Source organism: Lissotriton vulgaris, unplaced genomic scaffold (genome assembly GCF_964263255.1).
Source record: "Lissotriton vulgaris unplaced genomic scaffold, aLisVul1.2 SCAFFOLD_220, whole genome shotgun sequence".
Classification (NCBI taxonomy): Eukaryota; Metazoa; Chordata; class Amphibia; order Caudata; family Salamandridae; genus Lissotriton; species Lissotriton vulgaris.
The window spans coordinates 137,723-164,185 of NW_028248788.1; the positions used below are offsets into that span (position 1 = coordinate 137,723).

At 50.7% G+C, this 26,463-nt stretch overlaps 1 protein-coding gene across 3 annotated transcripts in view; it reads right to left on the reverse strand.

Annotated features, from left to right (window-relative positions):
* The window catches only part of LOC147663817 (transcription initiation factor TFIID subunit 1-like), a 382,030-nt gene that overhangs the window by 40,229 nt on the left and 315,338 nt on the right, over positions 1 to 26,463 (reverse strand). For all 3 annotated transcript variants that reach the window (XM_086950182.1, XM_086950180.1, XM_086950181.1), the window contains one exon: positions 12,779 to 12,962. In XM_086950182.1, the coding sequence (XP_086806308.1) occupies positions 12,779 to 12,962 (184 nt within the window). The remainder of the gene's footprint in view (positions 1 to 12,778; positions 12,963 to 26,463) is intronic.

Consider the following 26,463-nt stretch of genomic DNA (forward strand, 5'->3'; position numbering starts at 1 on the left):
TGTTTCTTGGAAGCACAAAACAGTATAATTCTTGATGTATGCCACCCATATTGGGTCCTTAACCTTGGTGGCCAGACCGGCTACATTCCAGGATAAAAGTTTTATGGTACAAGGTGCTGTGTGACCTTGACCTGCTTCCTGAATCATATTAGTGGGTAGAGATGTAACTTGGTTGCCTCGGTCTGTCATTGTGTCTGCTTGCACTTCGCTGGTAGTAGGTAGAGAGTTTGTGTCACTGGGGACTAAGCAGTGAGCTTGGATGGAAGAATGTAATGAGGTGAGCCCATTTAGTGACAACATACTCTCTGATTGATTTACTAATAAAGCTGTCTTAGGTTTTACTTCTAACACATGAATAGCAAATTGTGTACTCTCTGGAATAGTGCTCTCTATTTTATTGGAGAATGCAACCCTGTTGGGGGACTCAGAAGGGGTAGAAGGGGGCAAGAGTGCGATCTGTCAATCAATCTCGTCCAGATAGTCTGGAGCATAAAAGGCGTCATATCTGTTCGAGATGGGAACCCCATATTGCATGTTTGGATGATATGGATGTGGATAGTGCTGCTGTTGTGAGCGAGATAGAAACTCCCTTCTCTCTTGATGTTTTGTGGAATGGTTATTTAGCCTACTCATCCACAGAGGTACCTGCCTCTGGTTTATAAAGTCCGTTTGGATAGCCTGGCCATAAGGCCATGGGGTTTCCCTAGGTTGGTAGGGAGCCATAGGCTCAAGCACACCCCCTGACCATAGATTGACTGAGATTGTATTATGTTTTGGCCATGGGTATTAGGGGGGTAGAAATAGCTCAGGTCCATGGTGCGGATCAGACTATTTGTCACACCGCTTTTCCAACTACTGATAAAACTAACTGCACGGCTATCCCCAAAATTTACCACGATACAATCACCCTCAGTTGATTTGAATCTAGTTCCCACCCAGTCTACCCTTCTCACGTGAGAAATATGGCCATTTATATGTTGGGGGATTGGTCTATGTGTGGTCAACCAATGGCTCACCTTATTTTTTAGTTCCACTTGGGATTCTGTCCTCTCACTAGCTAATTTAGGTACACCAATCATAACGATGGTATACGGACTGGATTCTGGGGGGAGATTTATATGTAATGGTCTTTTGACAACCCCCGATTTTAACGGTTTATCCCCTGCTAGGTTTGTAGATATATTCAAATTTGGGCTTTTATTTTGACTCGATGGCTCTATGTAAGTTGGGACTAATTTGACCGGGGAGCTCTCGGCGGCCCATTCACTTTCTTCATTTTCATTGACAGATAAAGTTTGGGCATTGCTCGAAATTGCAGCCATTATGTGAGATGATTTGACGTCTGCGTTTGAGTTTATTTCAGGTTTGGTGGGGACTTTTTTTTCCTGGTGATTTGGCAAAATTTGTTTAATGGCAGTATTTTGTGTAGCTTTCTTTGACCGTGCGTTTTTATTGCTAGTTTGTACAAGGGAGTTGCTTGCTGGTACAAAGGAAGAAGTTGATTTAGGTGCTTTTAATATTTTGAGTAGGGTAGAAGATGCATCATTTTGGGCCCTTTCAAATTTCCCTAATGCCTTCTCAATGTTAATAACTCTCTCACTGATGGGCAACAAGAGAGACCTGACTAGGATTTCTAGTTCACCCAGAAGTGATTTATTGTTTATCAGTATGTGATCTGTCTGATTTATTTGATGTGTAGACATATTTGTTTGTGCTGTCTGCTTTTCACTCAAGAGTGAACCTGGATGTTGGCTAGTTGTAGATGAACATGGGATTACTATTTTGGAGGCAAGGTTAGCCAGTCTAAAAGTAGACCAGATATCCTTGGCGGATTGATTTGGTTTAGCCTTGGGGCAAGACATTTTTCTGGCTAAAGATGTTTTTTTACTTTTAGATCCCCAACGCCGAGTTGTATTTTTTGTAACTTGACTTAGTCCAGGATCGGATTGTGTTTTGGGCATTTGGCCTCCCACAGGTGTAGTCCCTGGTTCTAAAGGGGCTATGGGCGAAGGACATGTGTTAATGCCGTTTTCGCTGAGCAGCATAAGACTGTTGTCCCTGCTGTTGCCTGTAGAAGGTATAAACAAGTCTATTGGTGTGTTGTCTGTGGTATGAGGACTAGGAAACCCCGTAAACGACAGCATTAAAATGGACTCTTGAGAATTCATTGTATTGTCAGCAATGTTGATGTTATCGGTAGTGTGTAAAGAGAGGTCCGGAAAACACAGGTCTGGAGTTAGTGAGAGACGTCTTTCTGTGTCTTGTATGGCATCCGCCACTACACTGATCGTTTTCTGCAGCATTAAATCAATAGCAGTTATTGTAGGGAGAGGACTATTGGAGACACTTTTAGATCTTGTCGTAGATCTCGTGGCCACAGGGGTCTTTCTAGTTTTAGACATCTTTGACAGAGTTTTTAAGAATAGCGAGTTGGTAAAGTACCCCTTATATATCGACTAGGCAGAAAAATATACAGAAGTCACCTTGGTTGATTTACGCAATACGAAATATCAGGGGGGTGGCCCGCCCCTTCCTCCTCGGTCCCCTGAGGGCCACAGAGGGCCCGGCCTTTGCCCGGGCTTCGCCCGGCGTCCCGGGAGACGGCTCAGACGGTGATTTTAAGCGCCACCTGGCGCTCAGTGATTACGCTGGACCCCAGCAAGGGCTTCTGGGAATTGCAGTCTTTTGCCCCTCGCCGGTCTCCTCCTGGCAGCCCGCTGTAGTTGGTATTGCTAGCGGTCGGCTACTGGAGACTTGCGGGTGGGTCCAGGCAGTATCAGGGTTTAAAACAACACGGTTTTGGCCAGACGTTTGGAAGGCTGTAGAGAGGGCAAAAAGCAGTTCAGACAGAGATCGCAGATCTGTGACTGGGGGCGGGTGTCTCCGTCCATCATTTCCTTGTGTTAGCTTTGTTCGCCCTAAGTTGGCACGGTATGCCCAGCCATGGACCCTTGCTCACTTTGCCACTGGATTCAAGCTAGCTGAAAAGTTTCAGTGCTCCATCCCTCATCTCCTTGTGTTAGCATTCTTGATCTGTCAGGCATCGCCAGCTGAGCTCATCAGTCTGATGTTCAAAGATCCTGCCAGGTGGTTCACAATAAAGTAGATGTCTTGACGCTCCAGTTAACTCCATAGGTGCAGTGCCTCTTGGCACAGGACTTAGGACACCACTCCTCAAAGAGTGGGCCTTCCCTTGATGAATGGCAAGAAAGTCTTCAATAATCATTATCAAACACAAAGAAGGGGTGAGGGCTCCTAACTCTACCACCCAGGCCCCCACAGAAATTCAAGTGAACACACAAGGGGGGTAGTAGGGTACACACAAAAAGAAGGCAACCACAACAGAACGTAGACATGGGGAAATTCAATCATTGGAAAAAGTTGCCCTCACTCACATACCGAAGTATGTGACATTCTACCATCATTGGGCCTGCTTGCAATACGCCCTGGTGTAGCCACACCCCGAGCAGAGCATTAGGGAAGGGGAAAACAATAATAATCAAAGTCACTCGACAAGACAAACCATAAATTCCAGACAACATGTAACATATAAAGTGATTTGATGTGTACCAATCACCAAGTGTCAGAAATAATAGTGCGACTAAAGTGCAGTTAATAAGGAATGTTAAAACTGATTAAGGGTGCCAACTGAAATAAGTGTTTTATTGGACATTACCTGGAACCCCTATCAGGATTAAAAACTCGAATTAGGATGGGAAGAGTCTTGTTCGAGGCCCAAGGATCTCACAAGACTTCCCTCCTGATACTGCTTATGTCTACATGTTTCAACCGCAACAAATGTGCCCAAGCTGGTCACCTCGGTATTCTTCAGGACAGTCGCCTTTTATTTCTGTCCGAGCCCTACCGCAATTCGGTATACTGGGCCCCTTGGAACTGAGCCGGTCTTTACAAATCCGTGCCCTCTCCTGTTACATGTAGAGGCTTATCCCGAAATATGGGAAAAAAACTTACGAGTTCATTGAATTCGTGAACTCGAATTGGTGACCTGCGGGAGGTTCCCCCTTCGAACACAACTGTTCCTTGGGTGGCGTCCTGCTCCCTTGCCCGCTTTCCGTGACACCGCGTAGTCAGGCCTCAGCACCAACAGACATAAGGGAGCCAGGTCTCCATCAGAGGCCAGAGCCCTCTGACCGCCATCTCTCCCATATGTCCCCAATGCACCCACCTGACCATAACCCACATCTGCTCCGGGTGGGGAAGAAAGAGGGGTCTGCCACTGGTCAGGTTGTGGTTGAGCAGCCACCCCAGCAGATCTTGTGCAGTCTCCTCTAAAACCTGCAAGACATCCACCAGGTTTCCTTGGTGCTGGGCCCACTGAGACTGAAGATCCAATCGGTGGGGCTCACATATGCCACCTGGTGAAGTGAAGAAGCAGGATGCATGAGGCCAGCAGGACAAGAAGATTCAGAGTTGCTCCAACTGGGATTTAGGGCCGAGGATGAAACATCAGGATCATGGCCCGAATGTCCTGGACTGCGAGGGAGGAAAGGCCCATATGTGCACTGTATCATGAAGAGCTCCCATAAAAAGAATCCTCTGTGAAGGAGTCAGGTATGACTCCGGCTCGCTAATCGAGAACCCCACAGATGTCGGAAGGATCGCTGTCGTCCGGAGGTGGTCTATGACTGTCTGTGCGGAGCCCGGCTTCAACAGGCAGTCTTTGAGGTAGTGAAAAACTGGCATCCCCAACCTCCAAAGATAGACGGTAAGCACTGCCATAACTTTCAAGAACACCAAAGGGGTATAGGAAAGTCTGAAAGTGAGCACGGCAAACTGAAAATGCTCCTGGCCGACCCTGATCCACAGGTAACGATTGGGGGGCTGCAGGAAGGGCACGTGAAAATACATGTCCGGCAAGTCAAAGACAACCATCCAGTCATCTGGATCGAGGACAGAGAGAACTTGGGTCAGTGCAAGCTTTTTGAATTTGTCAGGATGGTGTGTGCCGCTAAGGACAAAGGTAGGAAGCTGGCTCTGCAAATACTATACCAAAGTAAGGTATAGTGTGCACAGAGTCCAGGGAGGCCCCCGTGGTATAGCAGAGGCTAAATTAGGTAAGTACCAACACCTCTCTTTGTGGTAGCGCGGGTGAGCAGTTAGGCTTGTCCAGAGGGTGTGTTAAGCATTTATTGTATTCACTCAATCAAGGTCTGATTACACATTTAGAGACATAATCTCTAGGTAAGTAAAAAAAGATAAACCTATGTTTTATTTTAGAACCAAGCAGGACTTGGCACAGGTAAGTAAAATATACTTTCAAATGCAAGACTGGTCAAGGAAATGCAGTTATACTAGAAATTGCAGTTGTTCCAGCTTCATATCAGTTTTGAATGCAGTTTCTATCATACAATAAGAACTTTCAGGTTACATTTAGGGTTACTGTGAGTACTTGAGGTGGTATGCCTAGATACCATACCTTAGGAACTCTACATACAAGCTAAGTACAACTTTTTACACTTCGCAATTGAGTTTGCTGTTCTCCATACATTAACATTTCCACACAAACATTTTTAGGCCCAACATTTTACAATATGGGTTACTATGGGAAAACAAGCATTGGCATAGCCAACAGGTCTCTCTTTTGTGACCTTCAAAGTATTTAGTTATGCAGCACAATATCCTTGGTGCAACAACATCAACTGTTGCCTGGCTAAAGACTTATAAGGTCCCAAAGGTGAGACCTATTGGCTATGGCAATGCCTGTTATTACAAAGACAGCAAAATACAGTGACGTGTTTGCTGTCTTTTTAAATACATGGGTGTTTGGGCACTAGGAGTTTGTTATCAAAATCTGTGTTTAATATATTTGTTACACAACTGAAATGGTTTACACGCAAAATACCTGTTATGTGTGTAGCAAACCTTTACCAATCGTTTTTCTCCATTTTCCATTTTTTTGCAGAAATGTTTCTATAATAAAGACCTGATGCAATATGGGGCTGCTTCTTACTTATTAAACAAGCAGAGACATTGGTGAAACTGGCTTTGCCTTGTTATATTGCCCACGCCCAGAGTTCCTGTTATAGGATTGTAGTCTTTTAGAGGGAGTATAAGGAACCATCTGCTCTATGCTCAGTTTTCAGGCACCCTCAGTTCTAAGAAACAACTGGCATCCCTAGAGGCAGGACAGCCATACACTTTTTCTCAATACCTTTGAAGTTGCAGATGTTCAAAATATTGGAAACGGAGATTGCTAGCACTCAAATTATATGGGATGTTACATTAGATTCTGTTATATTAGGTTATGCTATGGTAAATGGACACACTACTAATGCACGTGATAAATTATGGGTTACCTAAAAGCTGACGGATGAGGTAAAAACGGAACAACTTTCAGCAAACCTCCATAGCCCACAAACGAATTTGAGGAGGTCACCCCTCGAAAGCACAGATGGGCCTACCCTCCACTGAGTGCTTTCTTGGTGCTTTGCCATTCACCCGGACATGAATTACAGAAGTCTCGCTTGAAAGTAAAATCATGAAATAATATGATGGTATGGGTACATTTCTTACATTATGCATTGCTGTCGAGTGGGCTTTGCGAACATGCACAGATGGTATTCCGTCGTCTGGGACTTAAAAAAAATACTTAATATCAAAGTCATATACTCTCCCTGCGAAACACAAAATGTGGTATATCCACTAAATGTATGCCCTGCTTAAACATCCAACACAGTGTCTGCGCTATCCCAGCGCCAAGAGCTTGAAGGGTGTAATGAAGCGGTTTAGCAATGTCTTTCTTGCAGGGATTGCAGCCAAGGGTGGGGCGACTGCCAGCTAAGCCCTGAAGAGTGGCCGGACCTAAGGCGCGTGGCGCGTGACACAAAGCGGCTATCTTGCGCCACGGGGGGCTCAAGGCTGCGTTTCATGTTCAAATGAAGAGATTTTGGGACCCTAAATGCACTCTGCTTTCTTTTGTCTCCAGGCAGTGAGGCACAGCCATTCTGCCCCCTCACCAGCAGCTCGACAATATGGTTGGCAAACTATCACACGTAAATAGCAACACGGGCGACATTCACGGCGGTGGGAACAGGGCACGGTTTGTACAGAACTCTGCTTGGAAAAGTCGAATCAGAAAGGGATGCTGAACTGTTTCCCTTTTTAAGCTACCCTACAGAAAATGAGCAGCCCTTGTAATCGAATACACCTTGATATCCAAGCGTGAAAACTGCTTGGCAACCATCACTGCATTAACTGGAAATGCAAATCCTACTGCTAATTTCCATGTAATGCCGGAGTTGAATATATACAAAGGCTGTCTAAAATGTACCACCAAGCCCCAAATACTTTTTGATTTGAAGAATTTACTTAACTACTCCATACATTGAATATACCTTTGTAAAAGGGCATAGTGAGAAAGAGACACGGCCGCGCGGCTGTGAAAGTGATCGATGGGGACACGGCCGCGTGGCTGTTAGACGAGCTCTGTGGTGGGGAGGGGCAGTTGTGAGAGGCGCTGCAAACCCTACTGCTAATTCACGGGCAAATAAAAAAAGAAGCAATGCAGGCAAATAAAACAAGCCCTCACCCAAAAGGAAAAAAACAAACACGCGCGGCCGCAAAAGTGAAAGTGATCGCTATCAAGCGGGCGGCGAACGATGCGCTTAATGAGCATGAGGAATGCCATATGGCACCTCTGCTCAAGCCCACGCTGGAGCACATGCACTGCAAGCTGTAGCTGGCTGTAGCCTTTTTTTTAAAGCCCTTCTTGCTTAAGGTCGGGCCAGACCAGCGCAAGCGCTGGGTCAGGCTCGACCTAAAAATGGGTGAGCTTTGGGGGTTAGTACCAAGGTTCCTCAAGGTCTAGATGGGCACTCATGTTGCACCACCAGTGGCGCTGGGGCGGCCGGCTGCAGAGTTGGCCCAATGTTAGCCAATGGGGCTAAGGAGACCTTTGCTCAGGGACTGCTGATGAGCAGGCCACTCATGTGTGGGAGCAACGCTCCTAGAGTTAAGGTCAGCACTGCAGGGGCCAACAACCAGCACAGGACCTGCACCGGCAGAGACACTGGGGTGGCTTGGTACAGGGTACAAAATAGACATCAGGGACCCTGTGCTTTCCAATGGAGACCTTTGGTTTAGGAAAGATGCTGCAGGCTTGGGTGGGGAGACTTCCTGAAGATGACCTCTGGCTGGAGAGGTAAATTTGGATCTTGGGGTATGCCTGGACACCGTCGGCTGGGCCACCCAAGGCCATGGGGGCGTCGGGTGAATGGGTGTCTTCTGGCATTGGGTTTTCTTACCAGCTCCAGTCCCGGTGGGTGGAAACCTTCAAGTTGAGGCTGCAGGCGTCGTCGAGAGTCTTAAGGGAGTTCGGGCATCACCAGATCCCAGGTCACAATTGCTGGGGAGACCTCCTTTGGGTGTTGGGCCACTAACTCGCGCCGTGGGCGTAGGGTGCAGAGTGGTGCCGAATTGGAATCCAGATTCTTTAGGTGATACTTTGGTTGAGCAAATCCGGTGCTCACGGGAGACAGAGTCTGTGGGAAGGTCACAGAGTCGGTCCTCTGGGCTCTGGGAGTTGCTGGCTGCTGGACTTGCTGGGGTTCTTGCTGTAGGCAGCTTGTAGGCGGGACAGGCCGGTAGGGCTGGGGCCAAGGCAGTTGGTGTTCTCTTCTCCTTCCTGGGTCAGCATGGCTCTTCGGTCCTTCTTTCCTCCTAGAATCTGAAGAGGCAAGGTTCAGGGTTGCCCCATAAGGCTAGATTTAGCAGCATTAAAGAGGTGTGTAGGTTGGGACCAATGGGTCATTTCTTTGAGGTGGATACACCCCCTAGTAAGCCAACCTCCAGTGGGAGGGGGCATGAGCCTCTTCCTAATTGGCCGAGTCCCTTCATCTTCAAGATGGAGGGGACTGAAATGTGTGGTTCACCTCGCTCCCCCACCTGTGGGGTGAAGTTGGCATGGGTGGGCACATCTCTCTTCCAAGCTTGATTTTCCTGCTGATTCTCCTGCCCAAAGTGGGAGTCAGGACCAGTGGGGGGGCAGCAAAAGGCAGGGACAGTGTCCCAAGGCGGCAGGCCTTTTAAGCTTCCACTTTCGTGGGCACAGTCCATCCTGGTGGAGGAGGCATGACACCTCTGCCCAGGATGGGCTTGTTTACGGACCAAGAGAGCGGAGGTCCTTTATCCAGGAGTCCAGAAAGTTGTCTGGGGGTGGCAAATGGCGGTTTTCAGGGGGAATCTCTAAGATGCCCTTTGAGTGCATCTTACATTAAATCCCACACTGGCATCAGTATGGATTTAATGTGCTGAGAAGTTTGCTGCCAAACTTCCCAGTTTTTAGTTAAGCCACTATGGAGCTGTGGAGATCGAAGTTAACAATTCCCAGATCATATACTCTTTATGGCTTTACTATACTTACAATGTCTAAGAATGGACTTCGACACTATAGGGTTACAGGGCTCAGGCCTCTGTACCCTCATCTTAGGGCCAGTGCACCCTGCTAGAGGGGTGGCTTACCTAGGCTTTAGGCAGTGGATTGCAGGTATGGCACCGAGAAATGTGTGCCATGTCGACTCTTCACTTTTCTCTGCACCAAAGCATGCAGCCTGCAGTAGCAGTGTGTGTGGGTTATGGTACAGGGCCCTCTAAGGGTGGCCAATAGGTGCTGCAGCCCCTGGGCAGTTTCCTACAATAAACGGTTTGGAGCCTGATGCCCCACGGGCAGGGGCCTGAGCAAAGCGGTGTCCCTGGTTAACTGCTTGAAGTCTGCCTTATCGAAGTCTTGGGCCACGAAAGAACTGGGGTGGCTGCGGTGAGGTTGGCGGGGCTGGCGCGGTCTGTATGTCAGACCTGTGGAGTAACTTGGGAAGGAGCAAAACTGATGGGAACATTGATGAGGGGGGGGAGGGTTGGAAAGGCCCAAGCAGTTAGTGGTGACTCTGCTTTCCATAAAGATTTGAAGGGCAGAGTCAGATTTATTGTCAAATATGCAGCACCCATTGAAATGCATATTCATAATGGATGCCTGTAGATTGCATCAATGCATGTCAGCAAAGCATTAATGCATGCCAAAAGCAATCAGTGGTATCCAGGCGAGCCGTAATCACATACCTGGCTACATCCTGGCAGAACGGAATGGTTTGAGCCAAAGAAGTCCATAATTCTTCCGGAAGCACTCCCTGGCAATGTCCCACAGGGCATACGTATAATTAACTAAGAGGGAGACCGCACTGAGTGACCTCAATGCCAAGCAGGCAGAGGAGAACCTCTGCTTCCAGAATGCCTCAAAAGTTTTTGACTCCCTGTTTGAAGGACATGTAAGGAAAGCATTAGGATTTACTTTGCTGGTGGACGCCTGGACCATCTAACTTTCAGGAACAAGATGCTGTGTACAAAAAATCCGGCTCACCAGGCACCAGTTTAAGGCATATGGCCACCTGCCCGCTCACTGGCGGGAAGAGCAAGGCTTAGCCCAAGTGCCCACAATGGTGTCAAACAGGGCTTCATTTAAATGGAAGTAAGGGTTCAGATGGCGCTGACCCAGGGAGTAAAGCCTCAGTAAGGACATGGGTCTTTACTACAACTAAAGGCTTTTGAATGTTTAGAACCTCAGCTGCACGTCTAATCACTACAATCGATGAAACACTCCTCCATAGGAGGTCCAGGGGAAAAATCAACTGTGTATCCGGGGAAGTATCAATCTCACTTCCTCCTGCAAATCCATGTACACACTACGATCGTAACGTGGAGTTCAAACATCAAGGTTGTGGCAAACAGTCTCAATATGAGCCAAAAGGATGATGGCGCATCTGAGGAAGCATTCTCTCTGAGCCAGAGCGTACAGGAATCGGAAGCGCTGAAGTGGAGCAATGGCACAATCTTTGTAGAGATGAATTCGGTTTGGGGTCGGACACCATAGCTGGCAGAGGGCCAAGCTGCAGTGGCAGCAACATTGGGACAGTGTAGATCAAGAAGGAACTGGTGCAGTAGGTCTTGTAGCCAGATTATATGTTAGCACTGGAGTCTGTGCAGAACCAGGGGGCGGGATTGAGCGACTCAGATGGCGCCACGGGCAAACCTGCCAGCGGTAACCTGACTGGTGGCCCTTATCAATCCTGGGGTCCCAAAGGTGAGCCAGATGGAGTCGGAAGAGTGGCAAAAATTCACATCATAGCCTCTTTAAAGGCCTTGATATGCTGTGGCATCGTCAATGGCCGAGGAAAGTTGCTGTGCAGCAGGACAAGTTGTTGAATCGGCTACTCTATCAGGGATTAAGAGCAAGAATGGCTGGCTCCTTGACACCCCCCGCCCCCACCTCCCCTTGACTGCTCTTTGCACAGAGAGTGGTGGGATGGGGTAGAGTCCAGATGTGACCGCTTCTCCTTCTTCTTAGACTTTCACTAACCACACGACTTTAACTGTAAAGACCTGTTGAGGGAACAGTTTGAGAGCGGGATTAGGCCTGTGCCCTCTACCGGGACTTGTGCAAGGCTCACGACTTCTTTCAGTGTTCAGTGACATTCAGCTTCACTACATGGTCTGAGATCCCTTTTGGGTGCATGAGAGCACATTCTCCGTGCACCGTGGAGTTGTGCCCCAATCCCAAACATGAGGCCCTGTGCGGTCAATAACTGTAATCTGTTTACGTCAATCACTGCACAGTTTGAACTCTGCAATCTTCAGTGGGAACATCATTTCCTTGAACACTGGAAACAGAATTTGAAAGGATTCCTCAATTGACATAAAAAGGAGTGGAGTTCTGCATCTGCGTAGAAAATGCGATTAGCAAATACAAGACATTGAAGAGAAGGGGAAGCACCTATATGCAGTTCTGCTTCGTCACATCTGGAGCAGAAAGAGGTTAATGAAGGGCTGTACAATGCCACCGAGCAGACCTAATTCCCAGAAGTACCCATGGACTCAAGCTGCCCTACAACGTGGCACACATTTTAGAGCCATTAAGAGACCTTTTGTTCCTTAACTTTTTAAGAATAACGGTTCTAGACAATGAAGAAATCGATATGTAAGAAGTTTTTTTTAAAGGCACTTACATTAAAATATTCTATACTAAATATTTTGTTTGTAGTTAAAATAAAGCATAGTTGTTTGCACAGGTGGCAGTGTAGGCCTCACACCAGTGATGGCAGGAGTAGGGCTGGAAAACAAAGGAAGAAGACAGAGATAACTTTATGGAATATGTTTTTACCTTAACTAAATATACAGAGGGAATCTGACAACTGCTTTTCTTCCACTACTGACGATGAAAGAGGATTCAGTGGGAAACAGTAATGATGTCATGTCTGCCCTTCTGCCGGCCTTATTTATAGCTTTGCTATTCCCGTTATAAATGCAGCATTTTAAGTACTACACTGCAGAAACAAGAGCTTGGAAGCCACTGTTGCTTTATATGGGTCTGAGCTCTTATCAAGTGATGCTTTCATGGAGGCATAGAGAGCCATAGCTGTGCAAACAGTTTAAGGCATCCTCGTCCATGTGAGTGGATATTTATTGTTAAGCAGCCACAAGAAGACCATATTCATGACCTCATGTTTGTCGTCATCTGCCTTTCAGTTTAAGTAAGTTCCGGGAACAATGTTAAAAGTCTTGATAGCACATCCGCGAGAGACTGATGCATAGCTCAGTGCTGGCATTATGTTGCAAACGAAGCGCCGACACGAGTGCAGGCAGGCAACAGTAAATGCTAACAGATGAGGACCGAGAGACACAAGAGAAGGACCAAGTTGAAAACAGCTGCTGGCTTAAGAAGAAAATAACCTCTGGGAAGCTTGGTAAATGCCCCTGTCCCAGTACTTGCCTGATGTTACTGTCCTCAATCACGTGCGTGATGCCCCCACCATCTCCTCCATAGGACATCATGCTTTCGTCATTGTCCATGCTCATGCCCATGCGTGTATTCTCCTGCAACATGTGGGGCTGTTTGTGTCTCATCCCGCGAGACTCCAGATCAGAGTCGCTGCCGCTCTCACTGAGCTGGATGGCTGGAAGAGATGAAGATAAGAATTAGTACCAGAAATGAATCATATTGCAGCAAAAAGAAATCTGGCAATCGGTGCAGAGAAAGGGAGACAATAACAGTTACTTTGGGGTATTGACACATAAATGGACTTGAGCAAGACACTTGTTCAGACCGGCCTGAATCAGACCAAGAGAAATGAGGACAATGGTTGTACATGGGAGAGCATCAATTCAGCTCGGTTCTGATGTTAGGGGGCATCCAACGTGCACCCTTTGGAGGGACAGAGCCTCCAGCCTTCGGAACCCAGTCTTTGCTTTGACTGTCTTGCGCGGGCACAGACATTTTTATTTGTATCCTTGGTGTGGGGAAATGAAATGCTCCACTCAGCCTGGGATAATGGGGGTCTTGCCTTCTTTCATGTCTCAGACATGTGTGCCGGATGCCTCTGGAGTGTGGGTTTGTTTGATTACAACTGGGTGGGGGTGCTGAGTTCCACTGGACCCCATGCTTGTGTGCTGCACAAGGGGGCGGTCTCCTTTGTGCTAAGAGCCGGTGATGCCCATCTCGAACACCACAGCTGCGCAGGCTGAAGTCCTAGTGGCGGTGAGGGGTCCAGCAATACCAGTCCCTTTCTCTTTAGCACAGGTGTCCCCAGCCCTACCTTGTTTCTTTCCTGTACTGTGGCCACCTCGCCTGAGAAGAGAGCCTCCAGGCATGGAAGATACAAATCACAGCTGAGCCAGCTCAAACTAGTCTCAGAGGCTGCCGGGGCAGGAATCCTGCAAATGTGGTTATCAAAAGGATGAGAAAGTGTCCCGGAGGACTGGAGGGGTCTCAGGCCTCTTCAAACCACAGGTCACGGATTGGCTCGGCAGTGCACCTTGGACCATTAGAGAAAGATAAGTACTGCTCCCCTCAGGCTGTTCTTGGCTTATCTGCCTCCCAGACGCTTTACATATCACTAAAAGAAGGAAGACCAGGACCACAAGCAGAGCTTTTCTGCAGTTCCCATTCCTCCTCTAGATTTGAGGACCTCTGTTGGAGACGGGACCCTGGCCGGCCAAGACTCGCGTCGAGGTCAGTCAGGAATCACCACTTCCAAGAGTCAGGGCAAGGGAGTCACACATCAAGGCAACCCCCACTCGCCCTCTAGGTAACGTGGCGCGAGCAGTCAAGGCTAAACTTGGAGGCGATGTAAGTTAAGTATTTGCGCACGCACCCCAGCAGCAACACCCAAGGCCCACCACAAAGGAAAACTCCACACAAGGTTATATGAAAATAGCCTTTGTATTAGAATAAATATACATCAGATAAAACACACATCTTGTTACACTGGGCCAACAGGCACGGGCGGAATTTACAAGGGATATTTGTACAGGACAGGGCCACTTGGACCACTGTCAAGGGTATCGGCCCTTTTAGAAGCAATACTTTCAGTAATAGCACTTTAGCAATACTTTCAGTAATAGCCCTTTAGCAATACCTTCAGTAATAAAGCAATACCTTCAGTAATAAAGCAATACCTTCAGTAATAGCACTTTAGCAATACCTTCAGTAATAAAGCAATACCTTCAGTAATAAAGCAATACCTTCAGTAATAGCACTTTAGCAATACCTTCAGTAATAAAGCAATACCTTCAGTAATAGCACTTTAGCAATACCTTCAGTAATAAAGCAATACCTTCAGTAATAAAGCAATACCTTCAGTAATAGCCAGTGTAGTACACAATATAAAAGTAGAGCATACAACCAGTAATCACTGGTAACAGGACCTCACTAGTACCACCTGTACTAGGGAGAAAACAACCACCTACAAATCACAATACCTGTAGGGGTGCAAGGATAAAACACATGATGTATTAACATTCAGAGGTGTACAAACAATAACAGTTGCGCCAAACTCACAAGTCACCACCTGTGACTGTCCCGGTGTCCCAATGTCAGGGCCTAAACGTGGCAGTTGCCCACAAAGTGCTGGGCAACTGGAGCAGGGAAAGTTAGGGCAACGTTGGAGCCTCTCTGGGCTCCAAGAACCACCACTGTGGCACTGGTGAACCTCTCTCAGGCTCTTAAACAAATAAGGGTGCTGCTGAGCCTCTCAGGGCTCCAGCAACAAAAGGTGCAGCCTCGCTGGGCTGTGGGGTCCCTCTCTCTGGGGACCCGGAGCAAAGATAAACGCCCTGCAAGAGCCTCGCAGGCTCTTGAACGAAATGCCCCTCAGAGCCTCTCTGGGCTCGTAGTAAATGCACTCGCGAGCCTCTCTGGCTCGCCAAACAAGAAATGCGCCTGTCGTTGGAGCCTCGCTGGGCTCTCTACACGCAATGCCCCCGAGCCTCTCTGGGCTCTTTAACACGAGGGCGCGAGGTTGCGCTGCCGAGGGGGCAGGGGGGGGGGGGGGGGGCGGACACCGACAATGTGTCCCGGCGCCCCTCCCTCCAGAACGGCCACACTCACCCGCTGTCTGGGCTGCAGGGCGGCTCCTCTCGCGGCGGGGCTCCTTTCCTCTCGTCCCGGGGCTCTCCTCTCCACTCGGGGAGCCTCGGGGACCCGGCCGGCAGCTTCTCCCTTCCCGGCTCGGCTGAGAAGGCGGGACTTCCGGTCGGCCTTTCCTAGGCCGCGCTGTGATTGGACGGACTCCCAATCACTTCCGGGTCGCCGCGGGCAGCGCGGCGGCTCGCTTCTTAGGCAGGCAGGCGGGCTCCCATGATCCGAGGAGTGGGCTCCCTCGTGGATCAACAATAAAACGGACCTGGGCACAATAAACGCGGCAAGGAGCGGGGTGGCACCCGCGCCGCCAACTCGCCACATGGGGCAGTCAGATGCCGGGTGGGCACCGGCTGTGCACACCCAGCGCTAGCCGCGCTAGTAACGAAGGGCAGGCGCTCCCAAGCGCCTCCAGGACACACAGCGCTATGGCAAAAATCCAGCGCTCTCCAAGCGCTAGGCAGGCGATTTCAGCGCTCCCAGCGCTGAAGGGCAGAGAGCCGCGCTCTCAGGCTGCAGGCAAAGAATCCTCAGTGCTCCCCAGCACTGGAGGACAGGACAAGGCTCCAGCAGGGGCTGGAGGCAAGCAGAGGGGCAAGGCTGGGCCAGAGCCAGCACACTGGGTCTCCAGGCAGGGAGACTCCCCAAGTGGCGGTCCTCCTGGCCCCAGCAGCAGCAAAAGCCCCCTCTGGCAGGATCCAAAAGTAGAACATTTTCAGTGGGGACACAGCCCCTTCTTATACTGACAAATCCTTTGTTTCAGGGTGCAGGGTGGGGGAAAAACCAGTCGCAGCTGGTTCTGGAGCACTCTTGATGGCCCAACCACCCATTTCATTCACTGGGGAGGCTAGGGTCGTTAGACACACCACAGGGGGGCGGAGCCAGCATTGTGTGGGGAAAACCCAGCCCATCCAGGACACAGGTACACTCTTCCCACACATCACTCATGCTAATCTCCCACTCACCACCGGGCAGACCCATCCAGACTTCCTGGAGCCTGGCATGCCAGCCAGCTCCAGCCAATCACGCTCCAGCACCCTCACTGCACACATATCTCAATGTCCAGAAGTAGCACTTCCCAACTAGACACACACATGCCGCAGACACCATCTTGCAGCATTCACTCTCACGAGTTTATACATACTAAACTCGAGCCTGTACTCCCCACGCATCAGGAACTACCAGGGACACACACATTCCCCATGCATTCCTATGGGAGGGCAGGCCAGCCATACTACACGCACGCACTTTCACTCTGGGACTCAGGGGAAAGTGCGCAGAGACCCAAAAATCACTGACACAGGGTCACAATTAAGGCAAAAAGTCTAGGGGTGAACCTGCCCTGCGGGCCAAGTCCAACAACCTCCTCTGATCCTTGACTTGGAAGGGAGGAAGACTCACCTGCCCACACAAGGAGCTGGACTGTCCCTGTCGGAAGGATGTGCCCTGATTCAGAGGAAGGAAGCTCACGGCACAGCCGGGTGAAAGCTGGGGATCTCAAGGAATAGTGACTTGCCAATGCACAAGATCCCCCCCAACCCAGGTGACCCAAACAAGTAAAAACGACCATGGGTCGAGGAGCTGTTCTGATGATTTCAAAAGGCCAGGATATTGAGCCTGCTTCATCCCCAACATAAGCCCATAGGGGCCCGCCTGTTGACCTTTTCAGCTGGACTTCACACACCTAGTGAAGGGTCAAGTCCCCAAGGCGTGAGGAGGCCAAACTGACCATATAAACAAATGAACCATCATCTAAGGTTGTATCAATTGCAAAGCCATAGTGTGTTAAAGTTGGGGTCCCCTGTAACCATATTGTACTGTATTTTACAGTAAGATTTACATAGGACTTACTACTTCTATGTGGGGAGAGGAAGAACTTGCTGAAGTGGGTAGCACGCTACATTGTGTATGGTGCATGGCTGGAGGTTTTATTGTCTTTATTTTGATCCTCTGTGGGAAGTGTTTCCATGGGTGTGATGACCACGGAGATGCGGTTATTACTTTATGGGTGTTAGACCTGTCAGCCCTAGGGTGGTCTTTCCCTATAATTTTTGGCCTTGCCTCATTTTTCCCACCTACTTTTTGTTGGCTTTAGGACTCTGGGCATCTTCCCATTGCTAATCAATGCCAGGGTGCAGGTGCTCTCTTCCCCCAACATGGCTGCCACTGACCCCTGCTACTGCAGCGTGGTCTGATTAGGCGCACTCTAGTAGCCAGGAGCTGGCTGGAACCCTTAAACAATGTTGCCATACCAGCCTGCCAGCCTGCCCATAGCTAGAATGAGGGAAGCTCCTGGAAACTTCCAGAATAGGGGAGGCACCAACTGCCACTGCCAACTGCCACTATATAAGGAAAGGGAGGGAAACTTTCTAGTCAGTTGGGGCATCACTGACCTGGGGAACCCACACAGGAGTTTTAGGAGGGAGGGCCTAGTGAGGAACCTGTGCTACTGGGAGTGACAGGATTTAGGTGCTGCCTCTTAAGCTGGGTGAGGTGTCCTAAACTAGACCCCTGATCTGGCCCAGTGGTAGGGAACCCCAGGGTCCATCTGCAGTGACTGAGGAAAAACTCATCGAGCCTTCAACTCAGAACCGACCCCCCCCTCTCAGCAACTTCAAGTAACCAGCAACTAAGGGCGCAGAACCATTCAAGCGCCAAGAAGTCTACTATCCTGTGACCATAGATCGCTGGGGGATCGACCAGGTACTGGTCTTTTGCGACCCTGCGCAACCCCTGCCTGCATTGGGGTCTAACCGCCCCACCTGTCTCCCCCCTGACTGACTCTCTGCCCTCCATTCCCCCCTGCATTGCTCGCTGTCTCACTTGAAAAGCGCTATAAATGGTCCCCTCCTCAAGCGCTATGGCCAGAGACTGCCTGTTCATCGGAAACTATTGAAATGGCCTTCCTTGCCCTGCCGCGCCTAGCGCTGTGAAGCATCTCCCAAGCGCTGTACCTTGCGCTCCTCTGAGGCGCCTGAGGGTATCATGTGACGAGCGCGGCATTGGCGCCGCTCCTTCGATGCCCGGGGTGCTTCCGGCCGCCTGCGCTGCTGCCTGCCCTTGCGCCGGGTCTCGCGGCCCCAGCGGAGCCCACTCCAGTCACTTGCTTCCCCCCTCAGCGGCCCCCGTGTGCCAGGAGAGGGCCGCCACATCGCGTGGACCAGGCCGCCTAGGCCTGAAGGCAAGCTGTTCCATCTCACGTGACGGGGAGCGCGACCGCGTCACCGCCCCCGCCCCGCCAGAGCCGCGCAGCTATTGGAGGCTGCAAACAAGCCCCTCATCAGCGCCGGCACCCGAAGAAGAGCTGGATTCGCCGCGGAGGGGTGGTGGAGAAGCCCCGGTGCCCCCCTCCGCTCTGCCCCGCATTGTGTCACCTTGCCCCGGGCCGGTGCTGTGCGACAGTCCCTGCACTGCGCCGGGCAGCGTGCGAGCCCGGTTGGAAGAAAGCTCATCCCTCCACCTCAAGCCACCGCAAGGGCCCCGTAGGGCCGAAGAAGTGAGGTAACCCCCTGGGGAGGAGGGCGGTAGGCCGGGAGAGGCCCGAGGCCGCCCCTCCCCCGGGGTTAACTGAGACTGGGCCCTGTTGGCCCCTTCTAATGTGCCTTAAGATTTTGGAGGTTGGAGGATTAAACACTGTTCATAGTGCACCATATTTACAAGCCTGAAATGTTCATAGTGCACCATATTTACAAGCCTGAAATGTTCATAGTGCACCATATTTACAAGCCTGAAATGTTCATAGGGTACCATATTTACAAGCCTGAAATGAGAGGGAGCTTCACTTCACTGTACTGAATTTTCTTGCAGAGGTGGGCTTCCATAGTATTCTGATGATCTGATCTAGGTCGCAAGCCGACCGGTATTCACAAGAAGAAAGGCGTGTCACAAATGACTAAAGGTTGTGTTCTTTGGAGTTCCTTGTTAGACTGATAAGCACTTGCCGATATGTTGTATTACCTTTAAGGGAAAGCGTCCATGAGAGGTTTGATATGTTACTTAAACGCATTACTATAGTCGCTTCTTGTAGGATCCTCCAGGTTAATACAAATACCCCTTTGCCTGTCAGAGAGTCTGATGCGACAGGCGGGGTTAGTTAGTGTTTCACTGCTAGATGAGCGGGTTATTGTTTTAATGAAATGTTCACCCATTCCTAGGAAATGCAACCTGAACGTGATTCATGAAATGTCTTAATGAAATGCTTACCTGAAATGCTGGCAGAGACCCAGGGCACACCAAGGAAAAGTGCATCAGGTATCAGGCAAAAAGTGGGGGGTACTGCAACAGAAACTCTCTTTCTCACACTATATCCTCCCGATGTTGATAGCCATGGCGATTCAGTAATGCGTTGGAGTTAGCTATTCTCCACTGGATCGCTGCACTCCTTTCTACTTCCCTCCCCATGGCTCCATCTTCTTGCTCTTCTTGTCTGGAGTAGGTCCTGAGCTGCTTGGGACGCTGGCTCTCTTCCTGGCAGTAGAGGCCATCATGGAGTCTGCTGGGATGGTTCCCTTTACGCAAATAGGGTATTTTGAAGAATGTTTGTATTTCTTCTCTGCCCTGGGTCCTACCGCCTAACATGTAGTTGGTCCTGTGAAGACCACTTTTCCATGGTCCAAGACACTTGGGAGCATTGGCAAGAATTAACTCCTTGACCGAGTGGGTAGAAGAGTTTCTAACGGGAAACAGGATTGCGACTTTTCCTCTCCCAATTGCACACCATATTTATCAGCTGCCTTCTATATAACTCTAGTATATATGCCAATGTCTTCCGGTGGTGAAGGCCCTGAAAGGTAGGTGTCTACCTATCCTCTGGTGAGTATGCCTCTAGCTCTTGCCATGTTACAAACAACAGGGTTGTACCCATGCAGTCAGAGGGACCTGGGTGAGTAGACGTTATGGACAGAGGGGTCCCAGACTAGAGAGAGCAGTCAATATGAAGTATAACAATTAAAAAAAAAAAAAATAAGAGGAAGAACGAATCACAAATGCAATGTTATTTATTCACAATGCACTTATATCAACCTTTTTATGGTTAAACATATCAAAAAGAGACATTATTTTAATTTTTCAATGATTTTTTGTGCCCATATAGGAAAGAGGGAGGGAGGGGAGTGCTGGGTGAGGGTTAAGAGGAAATTGTGACTTAGTATTCACTAGTATGTAAAATAGACACCATACATTATAGTTCATGCATATATTCTTCAGAATGGTCCCCAAAGTTCAGGACCACACAACATATGCAAAAATCAATCAGTTTTTTAACATAATCAAACTCCTAAAAGGCTGTATATATCCCGCTGGTGATAGGAGTTGATAACAGTAGGCAGCAGTCTACGTTTCGACCCTAAATGTATGTAGGGTGGATCGCCCTTACAACGCGGGTCTTCATCAGGACAAACGGGTGAAGGGAGGTCGGGGGATTAAAAGGTTGGGCAAACCTCCTAGGGTTAGAAAGAAAATAGTAAACTCATTAGTCTCGAAGGTCTGTTGGAGCGTCCCTATGTTAGCCGTAGCGGATAGGCCACTCAGCATTTACGTTAAAAACACAAATTACACATACACTGAGGGCTGACCAGCTAATTATGAGTCATATATCCAAGAGTACAATAGATCAACCGAGTGCAATTACCTGCCATAATAGGAAATCAGAAGGCGTCAAATGTGGCCAAAGTAGCTCCGTAGAATATCTATGTGGAAGCAAGGACTGGGTAAGAATGAGTTTATAATTATTAGAATAATGTCGGACACGCGAAATGGCAGTGATTTACCTTATTGTCAGGAGGGAAAGGAGGGGCTGAGAAATACCGTTCAGCTACCTGTATCTGAAAAAAGTGAAAGCGAGGGCTAGTGAACGTAAACACAACCTCAGCATAATCTCCTACGCCGACGACACCCAGCTGATCCTCTCCCTGACCAACGACCCCGCCTCCGCCAGAGCCAACCTGCACGAAGGGATGAAAGAGGTAGCCGAGTGGATGACGACCAGCCGCCTGAAACTGAACTCTGACAAGACGGAGGTCCTCATCCTGGGCTCTTCACCCTCCGCCTGGAACGACTCCTGGTGGCCTCCCGCCCTGGGCACCACACCCAAACCGACAGACCATGCACGCAACCTGGGCTTCATCCTGGACTCCTCCCTCTCCATGACCAGGCAAGTCAACAACGTCTCCTCGGCGTGCTTCAACATCCTACGCATGCTACGAAAGATCTTCTGGTGGATCCCCTCCGAGACCAGGAAGACCGTCACCCAGGCCCTCGTCACCAGCCGACTGGACTACGGCAACGCCCTCTACGCCGGTACCACCGCCAAGCTCCAGAAGAGACTCCAGCGGATCCAGAACGCCTCAGCCAGACTCATCCTCGACATCCCACGAACCAGCCACATCACCGGACATCTGAGAGACCTCCACTGGCTCCCCGTCAACAAAAGAATCACCTTCCGCCTCCTCACCCACGCACACAAAGCCCTACACGACCAGGGCCCGAGCTACCTCAACAGCCGAATCAACTTCTACGCTCCCAATCGCCACCTCCGATCAGCCAACCACGCCCTCGCCGCCGTCCCCCGCATCCGAAGAGCGACTACGGGAGGAAGGTCCTTCTCCTACCTGGCCGCCAAGACCTGGAACTCCCTCCCGACCGACCTGCGCCTGACCCAAGACCACCTCTCCTTCAGGAAGAAGCTGAAGACCTGGCTGTTCGAGCAGTAGCGGCACCCCCCCACCCAGCGCCTTGAGACCCTACGGGTAGTTAGCGCGCTATATAAGTGTCACTGATTGATTGATTGAGTGAATATTCCAAAGCCTTTAAAACCATTGGGATTTAAACGTGACATAGAATTCACGTGTCACACGCTTACCTATTAAACGAAAATTCGAGGTTTGTACGAGGTCCCGAAGATATCAATCATCGCGTCTCTCATAACCAGGGAGATGCATTTATAAATTATAGTTGTCTGCCGTGTTTACAGATCAGATGCCATCGAGTAGGGCCAAACTTGTTCCGTAGTTATTCTGTGGAAGCGGGGTGACTCGTTAAGAACGGATTTATTTTGTGGAAAGGTGTCTATCTCATTTGACAGGGCAGTACATTACCTTATATTCCAGAGGAGAGAAGGGCTGGGGCGGATCATTCAACTGCCCGTATCTGGAAAGAAATAGAAGGACTATTGAATATTTAAGGGGCCTTAGGAGTCAAATGATTATTAAATGACACGACGGTCTCGCCTAAAACGCTTACCTTTCCGACCAAATTTCGCGGCTTGTACGAGGTCTCGAGGCAATGGATTTACGCGTCTCCCGTAACCAGGAAGTCCGAGACGGGGGGCGTGGTCTCGCTCTTATCTGGTTGTTTAGAAAGTGAAAAAAGACTGCCATAAGGCGTTGCCAGGTAACCAGTGGCGTCCTATTTTATGAAGCATTCGAATTGAACACACACTGAACACCCAAGTGTGGAACAATTGTAGGGTGGTCGGACCGCGTATAGAGCAACAACTTGATTCTATTTGTTCATTTGTACGTGGACTCCTACCCATGGTGGTTGACCGTACGATTTTAAAGAAAAGGGGTTTAGCATATTTCCTATCTCCCAATTAAATGGAATATACCATTGAAAGATTTGTGCCACAAGGGAGCTGAACAGAAAATATCTGGGTGCATGAAGCAGCCCACATGGTGGTTTAAACGCATGACATTAGATCCCAATTTGCGTGATGACATAGATAAGCTCTCTGGCTGCCAGAAAGACATTACAGACTTCAGGAGGCAAGTCAAATAGCCTCAACTGTCGCCGCTCAATCTCCAAGCATTGAGGTGGAGAACTGGACAGGTTCGGGTGGAGGACCGTCCCCTGCTGCTGCGACAGAAGGTCCTCCTGAAGAGGCAGACGAACCGGGGGATCGACTGACATACTGAGTAGCTCGGGATACCAGTACCTTTGCGCCCAGTCTGGAGCCACAAGGATAACTTGGGCCCGGTCGCGCTTGATCTTCTTCAGTACTCTGGGCAGAAGTGGTATAGGCGGAAAGGCGTACAACAGACCGCAACTCCAGATGCGACGAAAAGCGCCTCCGAGCAAGTGCCGCCTTGTAAATTCCAATGTGCAGAACTGATGCCATTGCGCGTTCTCTTCGGTGGCGAATAGATCCAAACAAGGCTCTCCCCACTGAAGAAAGAGACCTTGCGCCACATCCGAGTTCAGACGCCATTCGTGATCCATCATGCACCGACGGCTGAGTTCGTCCGCCCTGGCGTTCAAAGAACCTGCCAGGTGTTGAACCACCAGAGTCACGCCCTGATGTTCCAGCCACTGCCAGCGGCGCAGAGCCTCCTGGCAGAGGGTCCACGACCCCACCCCGCCCTGTTAGTTGCAGTACCACATGGTGGTGGTGTTGTCTGTGAGCACCTGCACTACACTCCCCCGGACAGAGAGGAGGAATGCCTTCAGTGCTAGACGAATCGCCCGCAGCTCCAGAAGGTTGATATGGAGCTGGGACTCCGCCGGAGACCAGAGGCCTCTGATCTCCGCCTCTCCCATGTGGCCTCCCCAGCCCATCACAACTACGTGCTCCGGTTGGGGAAGGGAGAGGGATCTGCCGCTGACCCAATCGCGGTCCGTGAGCCACCACTGCAGTTGTCTCGCAGTGCCCTCTGAGATCAGGACATGGTTACAGGTTGCCCTGATGCTGGGCCCACTGAAACTTCAGGTCCCACTGCAGAGCCCGCATCCGCCACCTGGTGTGATGCACCAGAAGGATGCAGGAGGCCATCAGCCCCAGAAGCCGCAGCGTCAACCTGACCGAGACCCGGGAAAAAGTCCGAAAGAGTGGAATGAGAGCCTGAATATCCCGGACCCGCTGTTCGGGAGGATAAACCCAAAACCGCGCCGAGTCGAGGACCGCTCCGATGAAGAGGAGCTTCTGAGAGGGGCACAGGTGTGACTTCGGCACATTGATGGAAAACCCCAGCTGGTGCAGGAGGTCTGCCGTTGTCTGGAGGTGGCTGACGACTGTCTGGGGCGAGCCCGCTTTCAACAACCAGTCGTTGAGGTAGGGGAAGACTGAAACCCCTAACCTGCGCAGATGAGCTGCGACCACCGCCATCACTTTCGTGAACACTCGTGGGGCGCTTGTAAGGCCGAAGGGAAGCACGGTAAACTGCAAGTGCTCGAGGCCTACCGTGAACCGCAGGTAGCGCCGGTGGGCCTGCAGGACGGGGATGTGGAAATAGGCGTCCTGCAAGTCCAACGCTACCATCCAGGGTCCAGGGCAGCTAAGACCTGAGCCAATGTCAGCATTTTGAACTTCTCCTTCCGGAGGAAGCCGTTGACGTGCCGTAGGTCCAAGAAAGGGAGTAGGCCCCCTTTGCCTTTCTTGGGTACCAGAAAGTAGTGGGAGTAACAACCACACCCTTCTTCCGGCCCAGGAACGCGCTCGAGTGTTCCCTTGGCCAAGAGGGCCGTAACTTCCTCTTGCAGAAGTTGCAAATGATCTCCCGACATGCAGTGGTATTCGGTGGCAAGGCTGGAGTGGTCGTCTCGAAGGGGAGGGAGTAGCCCCTCCAGACGATTTGCAGCACCATGCGTCCGACGTGACAGTTCGCCAGTGGAAGTGGTGATGGCGAACCCTGCCCCTCACTGGAGTCACATGGGCCTGAAAGCGCGGACTAGGAGGGTTTTGAGGCACATGCTGCAGGGGAAGGTGTGGACTGGCCGCGCTGTTGTCCCAGACCGCCGCCACGGCGGTTTCCACAGCCGCCACCGCACTGTGTATTAGTCTGCGGCGCGTGGCTGGCGGCACGTGTGGGAGCGCCCCTTCCTTGGCCACGAAAAGGGCGAAAGGCACCCGTTTGCTGGCATGGGGCCTAGAGGCCCAAGGACTTGGCCGTGGCCCTGGAGTCCTTAAAACGCTCAAGCGCATGGTCAGCCTTGTCGCCAAAGAGCCGACGGCCATCAAACGGCATGTCCAGAAGTGTGGCCTGGACATCAGCCGAAAAGTTGGCGGTCCTCAACCAGGCGTGGCATCGAACAGCCACCGTCGTTGCCATTGCTCTGCCCAGTGAGTCCGTGGTATCCAGCCCACACCGGATGGAGTAGCGTGCCGCATCTCAACCCTCCGCAAGGGCTTTTGCGAGTTTAGCCCGGACCACCTCCGGTCATTGTGGCAGCACGTCTGCGACCGTGTCCCACAGAGTGTGGGTGTAGCGGCCAAAGAGGCATGCGGAATTGACTGACCGCAGTCCCAAACTCAGGGACGAGAACACCTACTTACCGAACTGTTCATACCTCTTGTATTCCCGATCGGGCGGAGCTGTCGGGAATGCGGTCTGGGAGGTAGAGGCCTGGATAACAAGGCTCTCGGGGGTGGGGTGGGTGGACAAGAAGCAAGGGTCGCCCGGAGCCGGGCGGTAGTGTCTGGCCACGTTCCCATCCACAGGCGGACCTGCAGCGGGCCTGGACCAGATGACCAAAAGAACGTCACACAAGGCCTCATTAAACGGCAGCAGAGGCTCAGCTGAGCTTGACTGCGGTTTAAGGACCTCAGTGAGGAGGTTAGTCCTCACAGCCACGGCGGGGAGCTCCAGGCTCAAGGCCTTGGCCGCCCGCGTCAACACTAGGCTGTAGGCAGCCCCCTCCTCCATAGCCACTAGTGTCTGGCGAAGTGTCCAGTTCACTGGCATCCCCAATCTCACATGTCCAGTCCTGTTGAGACTGGCACTCCTGTGCCAGAGGGTACACAGACCCCTCCCAATCCCCTTCGTCACCCATCACCTGATACTCAGGTTCAAAGGATGGGGCCGGTTCGTGGAAATAAAAATCTCCAAACGCCGTCGAGAGCGGCGCCCAACGGCGCCGCTCCGGCACCGGAACCGAATCGAGGGTAGGATTGGGGATGGCATCGCCCGGAGGCGGCGCCGGGGATGACACCCCAGGGGCCGGCGTCGGCGAGGTCGTGAGGTCGACCGGAAGCGGATCCAGTAGGGGCCTACAGCGCCAGGACCGAAGTCGCCGGCGGCATTGGGGCCGAAGCACCCGGCAGCGTC